The 24,156-nt window shown below is 42.6% G+C and overlaps 1 protein-coding gene across 1 annotated transcript in view; it reads right to left on the reverse strand.

Annotated features, from left to right (window-relative positions):
• The window catches only part of LOC137522423 (methylcrotonoyl-CoA carboxylase beta chain, mitochondrial-like), a 43,795-nt gene extending 20,427 nt beyond the window's left edge, over positions 1-23,368 (reverse strand). The window contains exons 1-6 of the mRNA XM_068242476.1: positions 23,100-23,368; positions 15,610-15,806; positions 9,987-10,165; positions 9,826-9,906; positions 8,063-8,241; positions 2,644-2,839 (exon numbers count right to left, since the gene is read on the reverse strand). Of these exons, the coding sequence (XP_068098577.1) occupies positions 2,644-2,839; positions 8,063-8,241; positions 9,826-9,906; positions 9,987-10,165; positions 15,610-15,806; positions 23,100-23,293 (1,026 nt within the window). The 5' untranslated portion in view covers positions 23,294-23,368. The remainder of the gene's footprint in view (positions 1-2,643; positions 2,840-8,062; positions 8,242-9,825; positions 9,907-9,986; positions 10,166-15,609; positions 15,807-23,099) is intronic.
• Between the last annotated feature and the right edge of the window lie 788 nt (positions 23,369-24,156).

The raw sequence follows: 24,156 nt of genomic DNA on the forward strand, positions 1-24,156 counted from the left end.
CAACTACGGCATTTTCTTAACTCTAAGCATTTGAAATGCACAACTAGGTCCAATCTAACCCAATTCGATTTGAGATGTGTTTCAAAAGGAGTAAAGAGACATTCACTCTCCTGGCTTTACAACTTGCTAGTATATGCACTCTCGGCACCAGAACTACCTGCTAAAAAATACTGGAATAACGCTCTGGAATTGCCACTATCAGATGAACAGTGGAACACAATATACCTTAACGCACACAAATCTACCAGATGTGCCAGAAATAAAGAACAAAACTATAAGTTTCTAACCAACTGGTATAGAACCCCTCAAAAGTTACACAAATTCGCACCTAGCATCCCTAATTCGTGCTGGCGATGTGGAAACAGTCCTGGAGATCTGCTGCACCTAACTTTTACGTGCCCGTTACTAGAAGCTTTCTGGAAAGATGTCCACAGGATAAGCCAACAAATATCGGGGCTCTCGATACCATTCCTTCCAGATACCTACCTACTACACAATTCACCAATCTCCCCCTCTCAATACAAAAAATCGGTACTCCCACACCTGATTACAGCAGCCAGAGCAACTATTCCTGCACTTTGGAGAACTAAATCTATCCCTACACTGAAACACTGGTTTTCTAGGGTAGAGAAAACAAAGGAGCTGGAAGAAATGGTTTTGACGGCTCACGATCAAGTTGATAAAATCTCTAAGATCTGGGCTTGTTGGTACGATTTCACTGACTCTGATGAATATAAAAATATAATGTCTTAAAAGAGTATAAGGAGACTACATGCAAGACCCTCCACCACTACCACGGCCATACCACCACAGGAATACCACAGGTATACCACAGGAACCCTTTCCCTAACCTCTACTTTAACTTCTCCTAGCTCTCTCTTAACCTTTCAACTTCTTAATTTAACCACTACAATGATCTCTTACTTACCTAATTATAACCATCCACCCAGATGTCACCTATTCTCCATAGCAGATGGTGATCATAAGGCCATGTCAACTCAAGAACCCTCTAACACCTAAAATGGAATCTCACGAGATCTGAAACAATTAAGCAATGTCCTGAAGCAGATAACTTTAAACATTTGCAACTGTAAATTCCTGCACAAATCTGTCTTATTTCTTACTGAATTGAATCTATGTTTTTATGGACAATGCTCTACATGTGTTATTTTTATAGTGTTGAACTGTTGAACTGTTGACATGTTAATTAATATGCATAACCAAATAAAAATATATTGGAAACGAAATTTCTCAAACAAATAATAATAAAAAAAAAACAGCAACACATTTTTCTGTACTACCAATCACGTTTATTGAATTGCCATGAAACCGGATCATATTATTGTATCATGTTTGGCTACCCTACAGGGCTGTTTTATACTACACACAATTTTGCTGCGTTTTCCAATCACATGCAAATCACAAAATGTAGATATATCAGTAAAATAGTGAAAAGCACAGGAACTACTCGTGCAATGCAATGTTGCCTGATCGCAAATATACCTGCATGATGCATTTTTACACAGTAATAAACCTCTGTTACATTAAAGTGAACCTCCAGACTAAAAATCTGCTCAGCAGATCTGAATAGGCTTGGTGTTTCTTTAACAGTTTCACAGCATCAGAACTTTGTTTTTCTAACCAAAGCATCATTTTAGCTGCATTTTTAGCTAAGCTCCGCCCCATCAAAGAAAACTGCCCGGGCTTTTTTCCCTGATGCTGTGCAAAGCATGATGGGATTTCCTATGTTGTTATTTACGTTGCCTAGCAACTGGGAGGGGTGATCAGCACACAGGACAGTTGGAACTGTGTCTCATGCTCCCTGTCACCTCCTTTCAACCAAAAAGATGGCTGCCCTCATGAAATCAAACATTTGTCTGTTCTTTTAAAACAGGGTGGGTAAGAGATAATATTACCCATCTATTTTAACTAACATAACTAATGTAACTTAATGACAGTATGTTTGTTTAGGCTTAGGTTCCTCTTTAAGTTAAGTCTTTAATTTGTTTTTAACTGCTGTACTTCAACCAGGGCTGTGAAGACGGTACAAAAATCATCCAACTCCTCAGTTTATGAAGCCAATGACTCCGATTCTGACTCCAGGTACCCAAAATTGCTCCAACTCCAACTCCACAACCCTTGCAGGGCTATGGAGTGGTTACAAAAATTATCCAACTCCGACACCTCAGCTTATAAAACCACTGACACCGACTCCAGGTATCCAATAATTGCTCAGACTCCACAGCCCTGATTTTAACATTAATACAGAGTTTATGGTAAGCATACAGTGTGGGGTATAGTATTGTTTTTTAGCTAGGCTTATTTTTAACATTGACTCTCAAGCAACCAGAAAAACACTTATCTGGCATCAGCCAATCCCCGCTGGTGCCGGATAATGGGGGTTTACTGTATTATGACTTGTCTAGGACCATAGTGTGAACCCCGCCTTATGTTAAGTTCTGAGTTAATATTCAACACATACAATACCAGTAATTGTAGATAGCACCTGATGAAGTGGTGAAAAATAGTAAAAGTATACAAGGTCAATGGTGTACATTTGCCAAAATAAAAGCCCAATAAATACATTTATCCACGTTCCCCACATTTCCCCTGTGGTTTATTCCTAAACCCTGATCTACTCACCAGTTTGGCATCCAGAGTGAGGCTGTAAGCCCTTGGCGCCAGTCCCGCCAGCTCACTGGTGTCATACAGAGGGTCCTCGTACTCCTGAGGGTGCTCTTCGGGGGTGGGGTCAAAGTTCAGGGTGGAGACGATGCATCGGACGCGGTTGTATGCCTCGGGTTCTGCAGCTGCAAAATGATCGACACATCCACTGACTCTAGGAAGATATGGGGGACACAATGCTCAGAATATGAAAAAGCCACCGCTCTTATAACTAATCCAAATGTAACGTTCCACTATAAAAGTAGAATTACTAAAATGGTATGCTTTTAGCAGCTGCGTTCTCCCACCGCAGCTCTGCACCGCATACTTAAAGGGAACCCAGGATGAGAGTGATAGGGAGGCTACCATGTTTATTACCTTGTAAACAATGCAAGTTGCCTGGCTGCCCCCCTAATCCTGTGTTTAGGGCTGGTGCTGCCATTCAGGCAAAAGGGCAATTGCCCGAGGGCCTCTGACTACCCCATCTGGACCCCACCATGTGGTCTCCCCGCATATGTAGCTGCAAATGAATCACTCTCCTGTCCCGGCGCTGCTCCATCCATGCTGCCTGCCTCCTCTCCATGACCTGGCGCAGGCTACACATAACATGCACCGGATGGAGAGGAGGCAGGCAGCGTGGCTGGAGACAGAAAGGATGGAGAAGCGCCAGGACAGGTGAGTGATTCATCTGCAGCTACATGTGCAGGGGCCCTCTGGAGCAGTGCGGGGAGACCATTGGAGGCTGACTTTCCTGGATGGAGGGAGGGTAGGGGGGCCTCAGCATAAGTCTGCCATGGGGCCTATTAAACCAGTCCTGCCTGTGTGTCTAATATTTTTAGTAAAATAACAACAAGAACAAGCCTGCAGATCAGGTGCTCTGACTCAACTATGACAAGATTAGCCACAGGCTTGTTTCAGGGTTGTGACACTACTGATGCCAGAAGATTAACAGGGCTGTCAGGCAACTGGTATTGTTTTAAAGGAAATAAATATGGCAGCCTCCATATCACTCTCACCTCTAGTCCCCCTTTAAAGAGGAACTGTAGTGAAAATAACATAATGAATAAAATTGTTTATTTTTTTACATTACATTTTACATTAATTGATAAATTCTAAATTATTTAGTCAGTGATTGCCCGTTGTAAAATCTTCCCTCAAGCTGATTAAACTACCCTCACACTGACCAAACTACAACTAACAACCCCCCATGCATTATTGGAAAAGTTTACCAAAATATCAGAAGAATGGAAGGAGGTCCGCACAATGTCTCCACAACAGTTCAATAAGTTTATTCAGGACACATCCAGATCCATATAAAAGCACATGACTAACATGTTTCAGACATAGGGCCTGATTCACAAAGCGGTGCAAACACTTTGCACGCCTGTGAAAAGCCCCTTATTACGCCTAAACTCAGTTTAGGCGTGATAAAATGAAACTCGCGCGAAATTCCCACGCGCAATCGCACGGCGCGATGCGCCCTTTAAACCTTATGGGCGCTGCGCGCGGAATTACGCGATTGCGCGCGTAAAACTTTACGCGCGGGACTTTGCGCGCGATAAAGAGCACAAATCTGTGCTAACTCAGAGTTGCAAAGCTTATCACGCCTAAAGTCTTTTAGGCGTGATAACTGAGTTATCACCGCTTTGTGAATCAGGCCCATAGAGTCCTTAATCATAGTGGACTATGATTAAGGACTCTATGTCTGAAACATGTTAGTCATGTGCTTTTATGTGGATCTGGATGTGTCCTGAATAAACTTATTGAACTGTTGTGGAGACATTGTGCGGACCTCCTTCCATTCTTCTGACCTTTCTGGGCTTGGCTGCCCGTGATCCAGCACTGTCCCCCACGTTGCGGTGGAGCGGTACCTCCAGTTTGTTTGTCCTTCTGCCTTTACCAAAATATGTCGTTGAGCAGAAAGAAAAGTATATACAAGTATGTACAATTAATATGTAAGGAGTCGGCAGACTGCCACCGTCGGCCCTGCCGCTGACTCGCATGCGTGCAGGGCGGCAGGCAAAGGACGCATCTCCGTGCGCGCTCCGGCCTACGTAACAGTAGCCCCGAGTCTCCCTGCGTGTCATCTGATTAGCTGACACGCCGAGCTCAGATTGGTCAGGGCTGGTATTTGAATCTAGTGAGCGCTCTAGTCTGGGCCTGTGATAGCCTATGCTGGGCTTGTTGCTGAGATTGCGCTCACACCAAGTGCCTTGTCTTGCTGAGGACTTGTGCCCGTCTTTTGACTAAGCTTCTTCTAGATTGGATACCCGTTACCGACCCGGCTTGTACCTGACCACGCTTCTATATTGGATACCTCATTACCGACCCGGCTTGTTGAAAGGATTCGCATGAATGCTGCCTGCATTGACTCTGGCCTGATTGACCTTACATCTGTCTAGTGATTACTTCAGCCATTCCTTCTTACCTTGTCTTCATCTGGATTTCTTCAGCCTGTGAGCATTCTGTATACTGTGTTACATTGCATTGCTGTGTTTGGTGATTGCTGTCTGCCAGTCTGTATGCTACATCTGCCTGCAGGGTTTTGTAGTTTGTATCAGGCAGGAGCTTTCGCAGGTGTTAGGGCTGGGTTATATGTCTGTCATATGGGCATACATCCTGACTCACAGCAGGTGACCAGGCAAGCCTGACATAATAATTACATTGAGTCCCAAAAACTAGGACACAGTAGCATATAAACGTATTCAAAAGTATACAATGTTAATCATATGCAGCTCGCTCCCAACATCCCAGATCCCCCCTCATCCCCAACAAAACTAAGGAGGTAAAATTGGTAGGATTAAGAGCAGAAAACTCTTGAGCACTCCAGAGAGGCAGAACCAATCGAGGTTAAAGGACACCAGAGGCGAAAATAAACTAATGAAATTGTATTTATCTTCCTTCTCCTAAAAATGACTTTGTAAGATATTCCAGTTTTATTTATGTTTAACCACTTGACCACTGAGGGTTTTTTCCCCTTGTGGACCAGAGCAATTTTCACCTGTCAGTGCTCCTCCCTTTCTTTCGCCAATAACTTAATCACTACTAATCACAGCGAAATGATCTAGATCTTGTTTTTCTAGCCACCAATTAGGCTTTCTTTGGGAGGTACAGTATGCTAAGAATTATTTTATCCTAAATGCATTTTAATTGGAATAATAAGGAAAAAATTGAAAACATGCATTCTCTCTCAGTTTTTGGTCATTATAGTGTTAAAATAAAACATTCTACTGTGGATAAAAGCCACACATTTTATTTGCCCATTTGTCCTGGTTATTGCAACATTTAAAAAATTTCCCTAGTACAATGTATGGCGCCAATATTTTATTTGGAAATAAAGGTGCATTTTTTCAGTTTTGCGTCCGTCACTCATTTCAAGCCTGTTAAAAATGAATAGTAATATACCCTCTTGACATAAATATTAAAAACGTTCAGTCCCTAACGTAACTACTTATATATTTTTTTAAATGTACATTTTTTTTTTCCTATACAAAAAAAAGGTACTATGGGAGGGTGTGGGGGGGAAATCGTTAATTATAAAACTCAGTGTAGGGGATTTTGATTAAATATAAATGAATTTTGGTGTAATTTACTATTTGGCCACAAGATGTCCGCAGTCATAATTTCTGATTCACTTACATAAGCATGTGAATCGGAAGTAATGTGTGGCACTTAACAACAGGAAAGATACAATGAATGCAGGCATCTCATAGACGCTGGCATTCATTGAATCGGGGACTAAGATTAATGAATGGGAACTGTGTTCCCATTCATTCATCTCCCCACTAACCGGTGGTAATGGCAGGGCGTGCAAGAGCGAGCGGCGGCAGCACGCCGCTGTAGACTTATAACCACGGCCCTGATGCACCCGGCGACCTTTTCCAGGCCGTGATTATACTGCACGGTGTGCGGTAACTAGTTCAATCTACTTTTTAAGTTTTAACTTTTTTTCATTGTTTTTGTTCAATGGCACATTCATTGAAGTATGCCAGAGCTAAAATCTATGAACTATTGGTCCTTTTTTATCTCTTTCCTGCTCTCAGAAGCCATTTTCTGCTAGGAAATATATAGTTGGAATTGCTTATCAGTGAGGGTCACACTATAGTCACTTCCTGTCTGAGTCAGGACTGAGTCAGAGAAAAAAAAAAAAAAAAAAAAGAACACAGCAGTTATTTGTGCCCTAGGCACTGTACATACACATGTCTATCTCATCATGTCACATGTCACTTCGGGTATTGTAATGGATTGCGGAGACACCGCCGCGCAGTCTGACAACGAGGCGGCTGGAGCTGCGTTCAGACCGGTGGTTACTCCGCAGCAGCAGCAGCAGAGTGCGCCTGTTTTGTCTGAGCCTAGTAGTGCACACAGATGGAGAGCTACGCGCGCACGCACGCGCTAACAGGCAGGCCCTTTATGCCAGTAGGAGAGGGATCAGCTGATCGTCCAGATCAGCTGATCCCAGCGCAGCAGGTGATTGGCTGAATGGGACTGGGCGGCGCTGAGGAGCGCTCTGCTATATATACTTCTTCCCTGTCAGTTGCCGGTTGTCTGCCGTTGCAAATGCTTACGTGTTAGCACTCAGACCATAGTCAGATCCTTCAGTGTGGTTGAACCAGGTGGACCTGGGAATCCACACTTAGCCAGATTACTGTGTTATTATTGTGTTATACTCCAGACTAGTTCCAGGGTGTTGAGACCACAGACCTCACACCCAAGACTAGGGATACTGTGTCATTACTGTGTTATTCTTAGACCAGTCCCTGGGTGTTGAGACCACGGACCTCACACTCTAGACTAGGCTTTTGCTTGATAACTGTTATGACCTATTGCTTTTCTGACCCTCCTTCTGCTCTCTGATTCGGTACCTACGCATATCTGATTACTTGTTGCCAACCCTGCCTGTCCCTGGTTACCGTATCAGTCTTCTGTCTTTGTACCTTATCTGCTCGTGTGTTACCGACCTGGCCTGGCCGACCTCTCTTACTGTTTGCAGAGACTCCCTGTCTCTTAAAGGGACCACTCCGCAATCCAGTCATGGACTCCATCTCTTAGGTGTCCTTTGACTGCAGTAGAGTCTGATTCCCAGCAGTCAAGGGATCACGGGCTCATATACTGTCACACCAAACACTTACCCTTTGTCAGGTGTCCAGAGGTTAGTTATACTTGCATTATCGGTGATTCTGCAGATCATCAATAATCAGGTATATATCTGTATTCTTGGTGATACTGCAGATCACCAATAATCAGATTCTCTCTGTGTGCCGACACCGATCATTACAGGTATCCTTTAAGAGCAGGATACTCTTCACGATGCCAAGGAGGCGAAACTGGTAGAGTTAAGAGTAAGTAGCCTATGATAACCATTGTGTACTTTTGCAAAGAGCTTTGGTTTTCGTACCTGGAGTGCAGTTTGGCTCCACCAAGATCCTCGGCCGATACCTCCTCCCCTGTGGCAGCTTTGACAAGAGGGGGTCCAGCTAAAAATATTGTCCCAATCTTGTCGACTATGATGGCCTCATCTGTCATTGTAGGTATGTAAGCCCCTCCGGCTGTACAGGAGCCGCACACTACTGCCACCTGGTGTACATATGATGAAATGGTTATTATATATTTACTGGTGGCTCTAGCACAAAATGATGTGACATTCAGAGAGTATGCAAAAAAATAAAAAGTTCTGATCAATGATGATGCAATATACCCGGTGAAAGTGTGCAGACTAGTGGAAAAGGGATTCGCATGTAAACAATAAGAAGCTAAGAGGTGATTTAGCGCAAGGTAATTTTGCCGATTCTTATGTCAGGGGAGTGGCGTGCATTTTCACTATTAGCGCAACGTGTGTTAAAGAGGAACTTTATCCCAGGATTGAGCTCCATCCTAAACAGTGGCTGATACTCCCTTCCCATGAGGAAGCTTTACTTTTTCTCAAATAGATCATCAGGGGAGTCTGTATGGCTGATTTTGTGGTGAAACCCCTCCTACAGTGTGATGTCATGACCATGGTCCTGACAGTTTCCTGTCTGTGAAAATTTTTATGTTCCTTGCTCTCGCCTAAAGTGACTCCATGGTGAAATTTGCTAAGCAAGAATGTGGCCCATATCTCCACAAGACGGAACTTGATCGCTCATCCCTATCTAGGACAAGCATGTATCTACTAAAAACTGAAAGTCATTACCAACATGTTTGTATGACGTCAGCACACAATCATGCAATACAATCACTGGAATGGCATGTCAACCAGAAATAGCTCTGTTCCTATCAACAAAGCTCTGCTTCACGTTGTGAGAAAAAGCTTAAATGCAAGGTTAAGGACGGTTTCACACTGCCCACTTGTGGTTTTAGTGCCCTGCAATTAGCTGATGACACCGCAACGCCAAAAATAGCCTATGAATTGAGATTAATATGGCAGTGCGTGGTAATCTTCATTCTGGCTGCAGGCTAAGTAAGAAGTGAGGCTCTCTACGCTCACTTTCTGTGGCCAGAATTCAAATTGCGCGGAAGTGTTTTGAAAAAATGTGCTTCAGTGCATGTGCGCCACAACGCAACACTGAAAATGAAAAAGATAAAACCTGCGTCCCTATAGACTTACATGACTTTCGGTTCGCCACATGTCGCCGCGCATGTTCCCCAGCCAACCACTGTTGCTTTAGCGGCAAATCAGGTACTTCCAGCAGAGCACATCGCACCATGCTAAGCAGGGCTGTGGAGTCGATACAAAAATCATCCAACTCAGACTTCTCAGTTTTTTAAATCACCGACTCCGACTCCAGGTACCCAAAATTTCTCCGACTCCTTGACTCTGACTCCTTAGTCTAATACTTACCAGAACCAAGGATTTGGTACAAAAATCATCCGACCCTGACTCAGACTCCTGTTTATGAAACCACCGACTTAAACTCCAGGTACCGAAAATTGCTCAGACTCCTCGACTCCAACTCCGACTCCACAGCCCTGGTGCTAGGTATGAAAAGCTCCAAAGACTTTCACTGGTGTAGCGTTGGCCTGCGGCAAAATAGGCCATTGCAATGTGCCAGTGTGAAACGGGCCTATCTAAATTGTGACTGAAGCAAAATGTGCATGAATTATGTCACATGTAGTTACTTTCCAATCATAAGAGACTCTTCCCATTACAAAAACACTCACAAATTATGTCTGGTACTGCACCTGGGGGATTTTCATAGCTGACATGATGGCTTCATTGTAAAACGTCCTTCCTCCGTGCTCCTTGTCTGGAAACAGCTGTGCCTGCAGACACAAGACAGGAAGTGATCTCATATCCTGTGCAGGCAGCTGCGTAGACGCCATGATGGCAGTATACAAGGTACCTGTAGAGGTAAGAAGGCCCCTCCGCTATCCACCATGTAGACAGCAGGTAACCTGTTCTGCATAGCTATCTCCTGGGCCCGCAGCTGCTTCTTCACAGAGATGGGATAGGCCGTTCCGCCTTTCACTGTGGCATCATTAGCTATAAACACACACCAAATACCGCAGATCTTCCCAATACCTGCAAGAGTCGGATTAAGGCATGAATAAAACCTGCTGTCTAACATACATAATTACATCTAAATACAAAAACTTTACAGTAAACCTTAAGTGAAAATAAACTGATGAGAAACAATTGCATCTAGCCTCCTACTCCTAAAATTACGTATTTTAAACATAAAAAAATAATTTATTGTTTTGTCTCTGCTCATTGACACAATCTCTCCGTCTCAGAGAGCTAAAATATATGAACCACTGACCTTTTTTTTTTAATCTATTCCCTGAACTCAGAAGCTGTTCTCTGCCAGGAAAGACTTTTATGGCTGTAATCTCTTATGAATGAGGATTATGCTATCATCCAACTGCATCCCGACTGGAGAATCAGTTGCATACTTGCATATTAACTCTTTCAGGCAGAAAAGGAACACAGCCTAGTTATTTGTATGATTGGCATTGTACATGCACGTCTTTCTCATCATGGGGCTGAGTTATGAACGCCTGGGTGCTCAAGCAGCGTAAATTAATACTAAGGAGCTCAAGCAACGGGGGTTATATTAACGAGTGCACGCTATGCGTGGCCCTGTTAAAATAGTAGTGGCCACACTACTGAAGTATTGTGGCGGCGCTTCCTGGTTTCATGGGAGCACACAAAGTGTTAACCTCCTGTGTTAGCACAGAAGTCGGCACACCCACAGCACAGAGCTGACAGCTCAAATTACACTAGTGATTACTTGCATATAAGGGAGAATTGGACTGCTCCCTATGAAATCAATCATTTTTTTCATAAAGGAGGAAAAATTTAACACAGGTGTGTGATACAGTGGTCAGATTTTTTAAATGTTACAATCAAACCAAAAATAGATTGCAATTCTCAAATTGAAAAAAAAAATGTATCTTCTATGGTGTGTAGCTTCTTAAATTTACCCAATCAAGGTAGAATCTCTTGAACGGTGAACCGTAGGATTGATCAGATCGGGTACCGTTAATGGCACATCGTTCTGTTAATCCAAATTTTGGAACAATTATTTTAGTCTGACCGGATCACTAATCATTTCCCCCTCCGCTGCTGGGCCCAAATGATCGTTTTTGATCGGTCACAAAGATCAGTTTGGGCAGTCGATCATTCAAGAAAGTTACTGGGCACCTTTCGAAAAAGATTCAGATTTGTATACATGTACCCGGCAGATTGAGCCATGAGATATTTTTTAAGGGACCACTTTTGCCAAAAAGTGTCAAATTTAACATGCGTTTCTATGCATATGTGCAGAAGGTTCATTTTTTCCAGAGTAAAAGGCACTACAAATGTATTTTTTTCCTATAATAGGATAATAGGGTGAGTGCGGGCACATGGGGGGAGTGTCTCTGCACTGGTGAACGGTTTTGAGGTGACGGAATTTATCTGGAGCACGGGGAGAGGAGTGAGGTCATCTGTGAAAACGCAGTTATACGCTGTGTTTTTCTCTAGCGTTTCCTTTGCATGTTAACGTGAGAGTCAGGGGCGTAGCAATAGGGGGTGTAGAGGTAGCGACCGCATCGGGGCCCTTGGGCCAGAGGGGCCCCAAAGGGCCCTCCCTTGACTACAGTATTAGCTCTCTATTGGTCCTGTGCTCATAATAATCACTTCTAGAGATACTTTGAATAGTGGTAATCATTAACACACTGTTCCCCATCCCCTTCTTGCACCTCTGACACTATAGTTGCCATTGGCAAGTTTTGGTGCGCCGTATCAATTGTTATGTATAGTGTGCTTGGGGGGGGCCCCATTGTAAAACTTGCATTGGGGCCCGCAGCTCCTTCGCTACGCCACTGGTGAGAGTCCAGGACAAGACAAGTCAAGCTTTTTGATGACAGTTGAGCATAATCTGAGCCCTGGTTGGGAACAATCTCTGGCAATAAACTGTGAGACTGTATACTCCTTTTTACTTGAGACGGTGTGCGCGTTCTGGTTAATGTTAAATTCAATACATGTTTACAGAGCAGCAGTTAGAATGCCGACCACGTAGTGCTTGCAATTATCATCCTAAGCGCATACTTGGTTTATTTTATTTCGTTTTTCCTATGTTGCTGTCACTTACAATAGGCTGTAAAAATCTGACAAACTACCAGTTTTGGAGCAGTCCATCCCCTCATGGGGGGATTTCAGGGTTTTCTTTATTTTCAAACGCACTCAGGGCTAGTTCACACTATGAGCGTTTGTTGATTTTTTTAAGTGCTGGTGATTTTGCAAATCACCATAAAAGCGCTTGTGTAATGATTTCCTATGACAGTGTTTACATGTAAGTGTTTCGATTTTCTTTAAATCACATATGCGCTGCCTGCACCATTTTCTGAGCGCTTTGGCTCAATGGAAGGTACAGGGAAATCACAAAGCGCTTTGTATAGCATTTTCTCAAGCACTTTTATGAATAAATAAATTGTATTGTTATTTATTCATTTCCGGGTCAAAAAAAAAAAAAATAGCTGGGAAAAGCGCTTTAAAAAAAGCTCAATAAATCGCTCAGTACTTGCGATACCGCTGGCAATTTATAATGTGAACAAAGCCTTAGTGAATGAAAGTTGGTCAGTCCAAATGCCAAAACCGCGTGAAAGTAGGGAGGCTGTAGGGCATCTTTGTACAGATCCTTTTCAAAAAGCGCTGTTGTAAAGAATAAAGCAAACCCCGAGAATCCCCCATAAGGAGATGGACTAGTCCAATACCTGTCAGAGCTGTCAAATGTTTTACTGCCTACTGTAAGCAACAGTAACATAGGAAAAAGGTACTTCAAAGTACATTTTATTTTACGAGAAATTAACTTCTTATGTGTACACATGTATCTTACATTTTAAAATTTTACTTGAAAGAGGTCCTTTATAGTGACACTAAAGCAGAAAAAAATAACAACTTATGATATAATTAATTGTATGTGTGGTACAGATGATTAGTAGAACATTAGCAGTAAAGAAAAAAAGTATTATACTTTTATTTTCAGTTATACAGCTTTCTTTTTATAACATTGCATCATTGTCTAATATTTGCAGTTTACACACTACACTCTGTATTTTAAACTATGAAACAGAGCAGAGCTAATGACCCTTTGAACTTTCCTGCAGTAAAACCTTAAACAAACAGGGAACTGTGATAGAGAGGTTTAGATAAGTGCTTCCGAAAACAGCACTGTAGCCAACCAAGGAATGCTCAAAGAAGCTCTTTTCCATAGGAAACAACTGAGGGTTCTTAAAGGACTCACGAGGTGACATGTGACATGATGAGATAGACATGGGTATGTACAGTACCTAGCACACAAATAACTAGGCTGTGTTCCTTTTTTTCTTTCTCTGCCTGAAAAAGTTAAAAATCAGGCATGTAAGTGGCAGTTCCTGTCCAGGTCGGACTCTAGCATAACCCTCACTGATGAGAGAAATTGCAGCCATAAAACACTTTTGTGGCAGTAAATGGCTTCTAAGAGCAGGAAAGAGATAAAAAGTTCAATAGTTCATATATTTTAGCCCTGGCATACTTAAATTAATGTGTCATTGAGAAAAGGCCATGAAACAGTAAAAGCTTAACCACTTCGTCCTATCTGGACGGATATACCGGTACCCGCTGCCTGCCGCTAGCCCCCCGATCAGTGAATGGGAATATAATTCACATTCACCGATCTAAGCCCCTCGGAGAAATACCGACTCTTTCTAAGCAGAGAGCGCGGTATTTCTGCCCGGAAACAAAATGTGCAGCCTCCTAATAGTTCCTGGCAGCGTGATCTTACGCTCCAGGAACTTTTTTGACTGTGGCCATCTTGTGGCCAAATAGTAAATTACACCTAAAAATAGCTGTTTACCTCCCAAACTAAAATCACCCACATACATTTTTAATAAAAAAATAAATAAAAAAAATTACAATTAAAAAAAACAAAAACAAAAAACTACATAAATTGTTACCTAAGGGTCTAAACTTTTTAAATATACATGTTAAGAGAGCATCTTATTAATTTTTTTTTTTAATTATAAGCTTGTAAATAGTGATGAACGCAAATTGAAAAAATGCTCCTTTATTTCTAATTAAAATATCGGCGCCATAAATTGTGATAGGGATGTAATTTAAAAGGCGTAATAAGCGGGACAAATACGCAAATAAAATACATGGGTTTTAATTACGGTAGCATGTATTAATTTTAAACTACATTGGCCTCAATTCACTAAGCTTATCTCCTGTCTTTAATAACTCTTCTAGAGTTGTTACCATGGTGATAAGGCATGTAGTATTCAGGAAACATTTTACTTCAGGCAAACCTAAAGTTAACTCTTCTGTCTTTAAGTTAACTCTCCAATCCTTAAAGTAACTCCAGAGTTAAAGACAGGTTGTTAATTAACTGCGTGTGAAAATAACTACAGAGGAGGTAACTTAACTACAGAGGGGGTAAATTAACTACAGAGGAGGTAAATTAACTACAGAGGAGGTAAATTAACTACAGAGGAGGTAAATTAACTACAGAGGAGATAAGATAACTCTCTCACTGTGTGAGGTAAGTTTTCTCTTGCCTTATTATCTCCAGCATGATCTTAGTGAATTGAGGCCAATGGCCAAAAACTGAGAAATAATGATTTTTTTTCCATTTCTTTCCTAATCTTCCTGTTAAAATGGATTTAGAAAAAAATAATTCTTAGCAAAATGTACTACCTAAAGAAAGTCTAATAAGTGGCAGAAAAAACAAGATATAGATCAATGAATTGTGATAAGTAGTGATAAAGTTATTGGCGAATGAATGGGAGGTGAACGTTGCTCGGATGCGTGAGATTTTCCACGCTGTAGGTTGAAGTGGTTAAAAAGCTGATTCAAATATAAAATCAACCCCGCAGGATAACTTAAAAAGTCATTTTTAGAAGGAGGAGGACAGATACAAATGTTTATCTCAGGTTTTTTTTTCCCACTCGGATGCCCTTTAAAGCCGAACTGAAACAGGTTACAAAAATAAGAGTTTCACTTACCTGGGGCTTCTGCCAGCCCCCTGCAGCCAACCTGTGACCACGCAGCCACTCTCCAATGCTCTGGTCCCACGCCGTGACTCACTTTCACTTCGCACAGTTTGAATGCACTGCACATGCACGGCCGGGCACCTCCTCGTTCACACTCCTGTAGCCGGACGCGTAGAGATTTTTTCATACTGGCTACAGGAAACACGTGGCCAGGGAGCAGTGGAGGTGGACTTAGAAGGGAATGGCGGGGAACGGAGGATTGGTATGTCACAGCATGGGCACAGGTCGGCTGCAGGGCCTGGCAGAAGCTCCAGGTAAGTGACACTCTAATTTTTAACAGGTTTCAGTTCCGCTTTGACTCTTCCTGTACTAGAAACAATATGAGAGTCATATCTCTGCTGCTAATGTTTTATTTCTTAGTTGTACTACGCATACAAATCATAATCTCATAAGTTTATTTTCACTTCAGATTCCCTTTAATAAGAAGAGAAATACTATAATATTATATTGTACCAGACAGACAGCCGGCGGAGGGGACGTCACCATACGGAAGACCAAGTCCAGCAAACGGAGAAAGCTCAAGAAAGTTTTCATCGTCCAGAAGCATTTTCAGCCTTTCCCGCACCAGCAGCTTTTTGTTCCTCTGTGTGTGCCGTAGAATGGCGTTCTCACCTCCTCCCTCTTTCACTTTTTGCAAAAGTTCCAAGTATCTAAAACACCATGATTAATACATACAAAAAAACCTGAAATTACAAAACAATACAATACGATAATGCTTTTTATGATGTCGCTAGGCCCTAACTGCCAGGGGGTTGGGGGTTGCCATTCCCTTTCTGCAAATCAGAGCCTGGAAAATAGGGGGGGGGGTGGGGAATACAGTTCCCATGATGCAATAGGAGTCTTCCCTGTTTTACTGGCATTAGCTCTGCTCAGTGGGATAACTCGAGGGAGAGGAGCAAGACCATCTCAGTACACAGTACATAAAACTGAACACGCACGTAACAAAACACACAGTGCCATCTTATGGTCATTTAGCATACACACAGTCTAAGCATGGAAGCTGTTGCATGTATGTATTTCACCATCAACACTAACAAGTGACAGCAGGCAAGAAGGTGTTTGGTAAGAGCACACAGTCGGGAACTGTGATTGCTCTCCATCACTAGATAGAAAGTAGGCAAATGTTAATCTGCAGGAAGTTGTTAACTCAGCCAATCTGTATAATTCTCTGCTGTTAAACAGACCAGAGTAGACTATCTGCCAGCTTAGTAGTCACTTTTAATTTGACGGATGCAATCAGTCTCTATTTTAATGGTCCCATTAGAGCATTGGGGCATCCACACCCTTTTAGCTTGACATGTGAATGTTTTATTGAGAGATATTGCTGAGTAACACGGAACATCAAAGGTCTTCTCCTAAAAACGCCCTGTGCAACCTGCAGCTCACTGCGCTACAAGTAACTAATTACTGTTAATTGAGACATTCGGATTTATAGAGTAAACTTTCAAGAAAATACTTTCAAAATGGATGTTTATTAGTCCACATAAGGCCTTGTTCACATTATAAATCGCCAGCGCAATCGCAAGCACTGAGCAATTTTGTGAGCGATTTTTAAAGTGCTTTTCCCTGTATTTTTAGAGCGATTTGCTCTTTGTTAAGTGCTTTTCTAGGCGCTTATGTCCAGCGATTTTTATTTTTATTCCTGACGACACTCAGGAAGCGAACTCTTTGACCAGGTACAGAATAAATGCAACGCTGGGAAAATCGCTTTTCAAAGCGCTTTACGACTTCCCTATATTTTGTATTGAAGCGCAAATGCTTAGGAAATGGAGCCGTGCTTCCCTGTGGTGTAGTTCAGATTGGGGCGTTCCACACGCTGTCAGTTGACATAAGAGCTGCATGGACAATTTTCAGGGCGATTTGCTCTGAATGGAGAGTATAGGAAAAAACGGAAAATGCTCACAACATAATTTTGTGCAGAGATTGCGTTCGCGTTTTTAAGAATAAATACATTGTATTTATTATTTTCCGGATCAAAGAGTTCACTTCCTGACTTGTGTCAGGGAGTGAATTAAAAAAACGCTCTGGAAAAGCGCTTGGAAAAGCAATTTTAACAAAAATGCACGGCCCACCAAAAGAAAAAAAATGCCACAAAAAACTGCCAATGCGAACAGACGCCAATGCGATCGGAACACAATGGGAACAAAGCCTCAATGTATGTTAAACACATCAGCCCCAGTAATGTAAGAAAGAGGTGGAAGGGCAGCTATTTAAAAAAAAATGTAAGATACATACATATAAAATACACATTTGTCCCCGAGGAAAAATGCATCATAAATCATTTTTTTCCTATTTTGCTTTCACTTACCATAGGTAGTAAATATCAGACAGATCTGACAGGCTTTGGACTAGTCCATCTCCTCATGGAGGATTCTCAATATTTCCTTGGTTCTTTACAAAACTACTCACTGGAAAGGATCTTTACAAGGATGACGACCAGTCTACCTACTCGTAACCCACCTGGTTGGCAGTAGAATTGAGTATTATCAGGGCTTTTTTTGAAAAAAAAAAAAAACTCCATAAGGAGTTGGCTTAGTCCAAAACCTGTCAGATTTTTACTACTTTCTGCAAGTGACAATGACACAGTAATTAGCTCAACACTGACATAATAGTAACAATAGCACAATAGTAGTAACCAAATGCATTGGTTCCACATATTGCAATACGTGTTGGCAGGGATTGATTAGATAGTTAAAAAGTTTTCATTTTTGAGTGAGAAATCTCTCTCTTTTTTTTTTTTTTTTTATTGCCTCGAGTACACTTTAATAGTTGGTGTTTCCCAATGGGTACCCTATTTAGTTCAAATTAATAGTCGTAACAACAGCAGGAAATGGCAGTGGGTCACCTCAACTAGCTCTGCCATTTAAATACATTGCATGTGCAGCAATCGCAATGTTTGGCAATCATAGCTCGCTTGCACAAGCATGAAGCGGCCTGCTGTGATTCTACTTTAGGGGACCAAGCAGGAAACCTCATAGGGAACAGTTCTCCTATCACAGCACCCTCTACAGCACAAAGCCTTGTGATTGGCCGAATAGTGTGGGCGTAGCTTACTACAACCTATTGGAAACCTAGAAGTGCAAGAGGGTGCCATCCACACAATCGTGTTAGCCGCATTTCCCTATGAAGTTTCCTGCTGGGTCTCCTAAACTAGACTAGTGCCTCTAAATCCTCCCCAACCCCACGCATCCAGCACGAGTACCTGGGCCAGATTTACCATAAGGCACAGTAAGCACGTGCCTACAGGCGCCTCATAATGGAAGGGCGGCTCACTCCCCTCCCGAGTGCCTCCTTCCCTATGCAGTCCTGAACGCAGCATAAATGAGAGGTTACTTACCCTGCTCTTGGCATTCCACTGACAAGATCTGCCTTATTATTTAAGTATTTATATAGCGCTGACATATTACGCAGCGTATATTGTCTTGTCACTAACTGTCCCTCAGAGGGGCTCACACTCTAGTCCCTACCATAGTCACATGTCTATGTATGTATTGTGTAGTGTGTGTATCGTAGACTAGGGCCAATTTAGGGGTAAGCCAATTAACTTATCTGTATGTTTTTGGGACGTGGGAGGAAACGCCGGAGGAAAGCCACGCAGATACGGGGAGAACATACAAACTCCTTGCAGATATTGACTTGGCTGGGATTCAAACCCGGAACCCTGCGTTGCAAGGCAAGAGCACTAACCACTACACCACCGTGCTGCCTTCAGTCAGGGGCACCTCTAGCTACTTAATACTGAGGTTCCTCTAGCTACCTATATAATAATGAGGGTACTTCTGGCTAAGGGACTTCTGCAGCGACCTACGATGGGAAACGGAAGTGAGAAGTGACAGTTGGGACAGCCAGCATACTTGCGGTGCGGTTCAGTGGGGGTTCCAAGGTTCATGGAGGGCGGAGTCTAGGGTGCCAGGACATCTGTGACTATAGGCTCCTGTGAGGTAAATCCAGGCTTGGCGAGTATGGACGCACCTGTGCAGTAGCAGGAAGCTACTTGTGCATGGCTTGTTCCTCTGTGCAAAAAAATGGCATCCTGCTACTGTGTAGGGGTGGATCATACTCATGCATATCATATCAGCTCTCAGGCTGCTCCTCCAGTCCCACTCTTTTCTGTTCCTGCTATCAGTGTATGTTTTGCTATGTTTGTATTACGGTAACTGTACATGTATGCTGTAATGCTCTTTGCTTTTATTGTTTATACGTATGTACCATGCTTAACTGTATACGATGCTTTGCTTAATTGTACGCACACAGCTGTAATGTTGTCCTATGTATGCTTGTCCCACGTCTACGTATGTACCATGCTTAACCGTGCTATTTTCTTGATTTCACCAACGACCCTGTATGCGCCAAAACCAATTCCGGGTACAATCCACCGTTGTACTTGGCGAAAATAAATTCTGATGCATGCGAAGTACAGCTGTGGCAATTACAATTTCCACCAATCGTGATGCTTGCATGGAATGCAGGGATTATGAGAGGAAAGGCAATACTCCTTAGGACCCAGAGCCTTCCCTCTCAGTTTTATTTTACATTTTTTTAGTTTCAAAGGGTTTTATTGAAGATTTAACATATATTATGACAGGTTATGCATTTTGGTTTCGTCCCAGGGGGACTCAATTCACAATAATAAGTAGTACAAAAATTGAACAAATATGACATGACCAAATCAGCAGTATCAAATGAACAAAATCACGGATACAGGTTAATAGTTGACCATAGCAACCTGGTGGTGTGTTATTAGAGAGATATAACAGACTGTCTCAAGCTTTGAGTATCTGCTAGTGATAGCCAAGGCTGCCAGGTATTTATAAATGGGATGGTTGAATCATTAACAATAGCATTAAGTCTTTCGTTAATCATTATTTCATTGATGATGCCTTTAGTTTGGGTTAAGGAAAGGTTTAGTTGCAGCCATTGTCTGGCTAGGTGAATTCTGGCAGCCTTGGCTATGTGTTGAGCGAGCCTGTGATGTCGGTACTTCCAGCCCACGGGTTTATGTCCCAATAGCAGGAGGAATGGGTCGGGGGGGGAGGGATTTCTCCAAGACCGTGTTAATGAGGGCCGATACTTGGTCCCAATAATCACGTGCTATTAGGCAGTACCACCATGTGTGTGCTAAGGTGCCGATTCTGCCACAGTTTCTAAAGCATTGGCTCGGTTTAGAAGAATCATATTGGTGGACTCTTTCTGGGACCTGATAGGTTCGGTGGAGAATTTTCATATTGGTTTCTATGTGTGAGTAAAACCCACTTCCTTTAGATAAGGTCAAGCAGCATTTTGACCATTCCTTTAAGAAAAGGGTTGAGTGTAGGTCAGATTCCCATTTTACCATAGATGGTAGCTTGGAGGGTATAAGAGGTTGGGAAAGAATTGAGTATAAGTGGGAGATTAACCCACCCTCCAGAGGTTTGTGTAGGCACCAGAGTTCAAAAGTGGTTCTAGGGGGATCTCCCGTTTTTGGTATAGGGAGTGATTTTATGAAGTGGTAAATTTGGATCGCTGAGAAGAGCTCCGAGTGTGGGAATTTAATTTTTGATTGAAATTGAGACCAATTTGGGCATTTGTCGTCTGTCAGGAAGTGTTTGAGGAGGAGTAGTTCTTTGTCTTTCCACCAGCGGAACGAATTTTTGTCGAGTCCTGGGGGGAAATCGGGGTTACCAAATAAGGGGGTTAGCTGTGGGAGTACTGATTGTAAATGCTTAGTTTTCTTAAGTTTATTCCACAAAGTTAGTGAGTGGGTAGATATGGGTGAAGCGTCTCTAAATTTGGTTGGAAGCCTCTTGGCTGACCACATGAGGGCTGGAAGGGACTAGGGTGCTAGTAGACTATTCTCTATTTGGGTCCAGAGTGGCGGGTTATGTTCAGAGAAGAGTTGAGATAGTTGGGCGAGTTGCGAGGCTCTATAATAATTGTATAGGTCGGGGACCCCTAGTCCTCCCCTAGTTCTGTTCCAGCCCATTAATTTCCGCGAGATCCTGCTCTTTCTGTTATTCCATATGAACTTGAATATGGCTGATTGGAGTTCTTTCAAGGAATTTTGGGAGATAAATATTGGCAAGGAGCGGAACAAGTAGAGAATTTTTGGTAGTAGGGTCATACGTACTGCGTGTATGCGTCCTGTCCATGATAAAGTCGGGGATACCCACTTATTCAGGTCCATTTTGAGGGTGTTTATCATTGGTTTTATGTTGAGGTCAAAAAGCTCGGAGGGGCTGGAGGAGATCTTTATCCCCAAATATGTAAGGTACTTTGTTTGTAGTTTGACCCCCAGGGCAGATGTTAGGTAGGAAGCTGATTCTAAGGGGAGATTAATTGGGAGCACTTCTGTTTTGGTGATATTGAGTTGTAGGCCCGATAGTTGCCCAAAGTGTTTAACAAGGGTGAGTAGATTGGGTAGTGAAGTGTGTGGGGAAGTGAGAGTTAGGAGTAGATCATCAGCAAATAGGTTCGTTTTGTACTCATGTTTGGCTATTTTGATTCCTTGGATGTCAGGGGAGTTGCGAATTTTTTCAGCCAGGGGCTCTATTTCATGGTCGGTAACTGGGACGTTTAGATTAGCTGCATATTCTGGTCGTAAGTGAGGAGTATGGATTGTAGTTAGAAAGTCTCCTATATCAGGGAGTGCCTTATTGTCTTGTGTGGCTGAGTAGAGGGACTTGTAGTAGTCGGAGAAGGTTTTATGGATTTTGAGGGGGTCGGATGTTACCAAGCCCTGTTTCGTTCTGATTTGGAGAACTATTTTACATTTTTTTAATTATCCCTTCAGTTTTACTTTAAAGAGAACCCGAGGTGTGTTTAAAGAATGTTATCTGCATACAGAGGCTGGATCTGCCTATACAGCCCAGCCTCTGTTGCTATCCCAAACCCCACTAAGGTCCCCCTGCACTCTGCAATCCCTCATAAATCCTAGCCCTGCTGTGAGGCTCTGTTTACATCTGTAGTGTCAGTCTCAGCTGCTCCCCCGCCTCCTGCATAGCTCTGGTCCCTGCCCCCATCCCTTCCCTTCAATCAGCAGGGAGGGAAGGGATGCAGGCGGGGACTGGAGTTCTGCAGGAGGCGGGGAGAGCAGCAGACTGACACTATAGAGATAAACACAGCCAGCTCTGACAAGCTGTGTGTCAGCAGCGTGGCTGTGATTTATGAGGGATTGCAGAGTGCAGGGGGACCTTAGGGGGGGTTGGGATAGTAACAGAGGCTGGGCTGTATAGGCAGATCCAGCCTCTGTATGCAGATAATATTCTTCAAACCCACCTCGGGTTCTCTTTAAAAGACAACTGTAGTGATAAGAATATGGAGGCTGTCATAATAATTTCATTTAAAAGAATAGCAGTTGCCTGGCAGCCCTGCTGCTGGTCTATTTGGCTGCAGTAGTGTCTGAATCACACCTAAAACAAGCATGCAGCTAATCTTGTCAGATCTGACAATAATGTCAGAAACGCCTGATCTGCTGCATGCTTGTTCAGGGTCTATGGCTAAAAGCATTAGAGGCAGAGGATCAGCAGGATAGCCAGGCAATGTGTATTGTTTAAAAAGAAATAAATATGGCAGCCTCCATATCCCTCTCACATCAGTTGTCCTTTAAGTGGTCTGCTGCTAGTGCCAGACACAGGACACCTGAGGTTTTGTCCTTGCCTAGATTGGTCACAGCTGGTGGCACAAGGGAAACCTACACAAGGCAGGTGGTTTAAATGTTTATAGCAGTTTGAAAATGCCAGTGGAATTAGTATTTCAAGTGAACGTTTTGTATAAAGTCGCTGACAAGTGTTTTGGTTATTTAAAACCGTTTGGGTTTGTCAGTCAAACATTTACACGTACTGGAAGTAACTGGCAACACATGTATATATATATATATTAGACATAGCAGGGGTTAGAAAGTAAACAGTAGCTGTTGTAAAGTGACACATAGTTTAGTAGAAGTGACAAGCTGTGACATAACTCACCTGTGCCTGCATGTCTCACTGTTCCTGGAGTTGGCCTCATAAACATGCTTGTGGATGGGCAGAATGTCCCCTCTGAGGATAGGGAAGGGTGCAGGAGCCCTTCTGCCCTCTGCAGCCCTTGTAATGAACCTGCAGCACTGGAGGGGGCACAGGGGCAACTGCAGGAGGTGTCTATGCAGGCCCAGGGGTGCCATCTGTGGTAGTGTTATTCAATGGCAGCAGCACTGGGCAAAGTCTCCCAAGCTCCCACTGAAGGACAACGAGTAGCAGCACTTTCGATTCAGCTGTAGATTCGTACTAGCAGATTCCACACAGGATTATTTCCTTGCAATTTCCGATGTTACCAGTAGAGGGCAGACGATGCATTGAAACGTATCTTTGGCACTGTAAAACTACAGTATGTTACTAGAGCTATAGATTGCCCAGCAAGCTCATGATGAACCAGAACTCCCTGGAGTGTGCGAGGGTCTCAAAGAGACCAAAAAGCCCTCTTACTAAAATAATATGTAAAGCAGAAGTTTGCCTCTGACACACACAAAGATAAAAAAAACACTCCTTCAAACCTATAATCATTTCAGTGCATGCTTTTCACCCTTCTCTTTTCATAGCTAGGGTTATACTGGGAGTAGCCATTAGCAATTCCTCCTTTGCCGGACACCATCTACTCCACCAGTTTGCCGGAAAAATCCCGGCAATTTGAAAAGAAGGGAGGGGTTCCTCCAATAAATGTAAAATAATTTATATTTGTCATCATGCAGCTGAAAAAAAGGCTGCTATTTATTATTATAATTTAGAAAATAGGTTTTATTTCTGAAATCTTGTATTTTTAATTTGGGTCCACTTTAAAGCGGTATAAAGCCCTGACATAATATTTAAAAAAAACATGTTTTCCTACTTTTTATGTGCCATACGGTTATCATATTTGCTTTTGTGCATAAGTATTATTATTCATTTAGAAATTATATGTTCCTAAAGTACACTTATTTTACTCTGAGAGCTTATTTATTTATTATTTATTGTATTTATAAAGCGCCAACATATTACACAGTGCTGGGCA

This window comes from Hyperolius riggenbachi, chromosome 6, assembly GCF_040937935.1.
Source record: "Hyperolius riggenbachi isolate aHypRig1 chromosome 6, aHypRig1.pri, whole genome shotgun sequence".
Lineage (NCBI taxonomy): Eukaryota > Metazoa > Chordata > Amphibia > Anura > Hyperoliidae > Hyperolius > Hyperolius riggenbachi.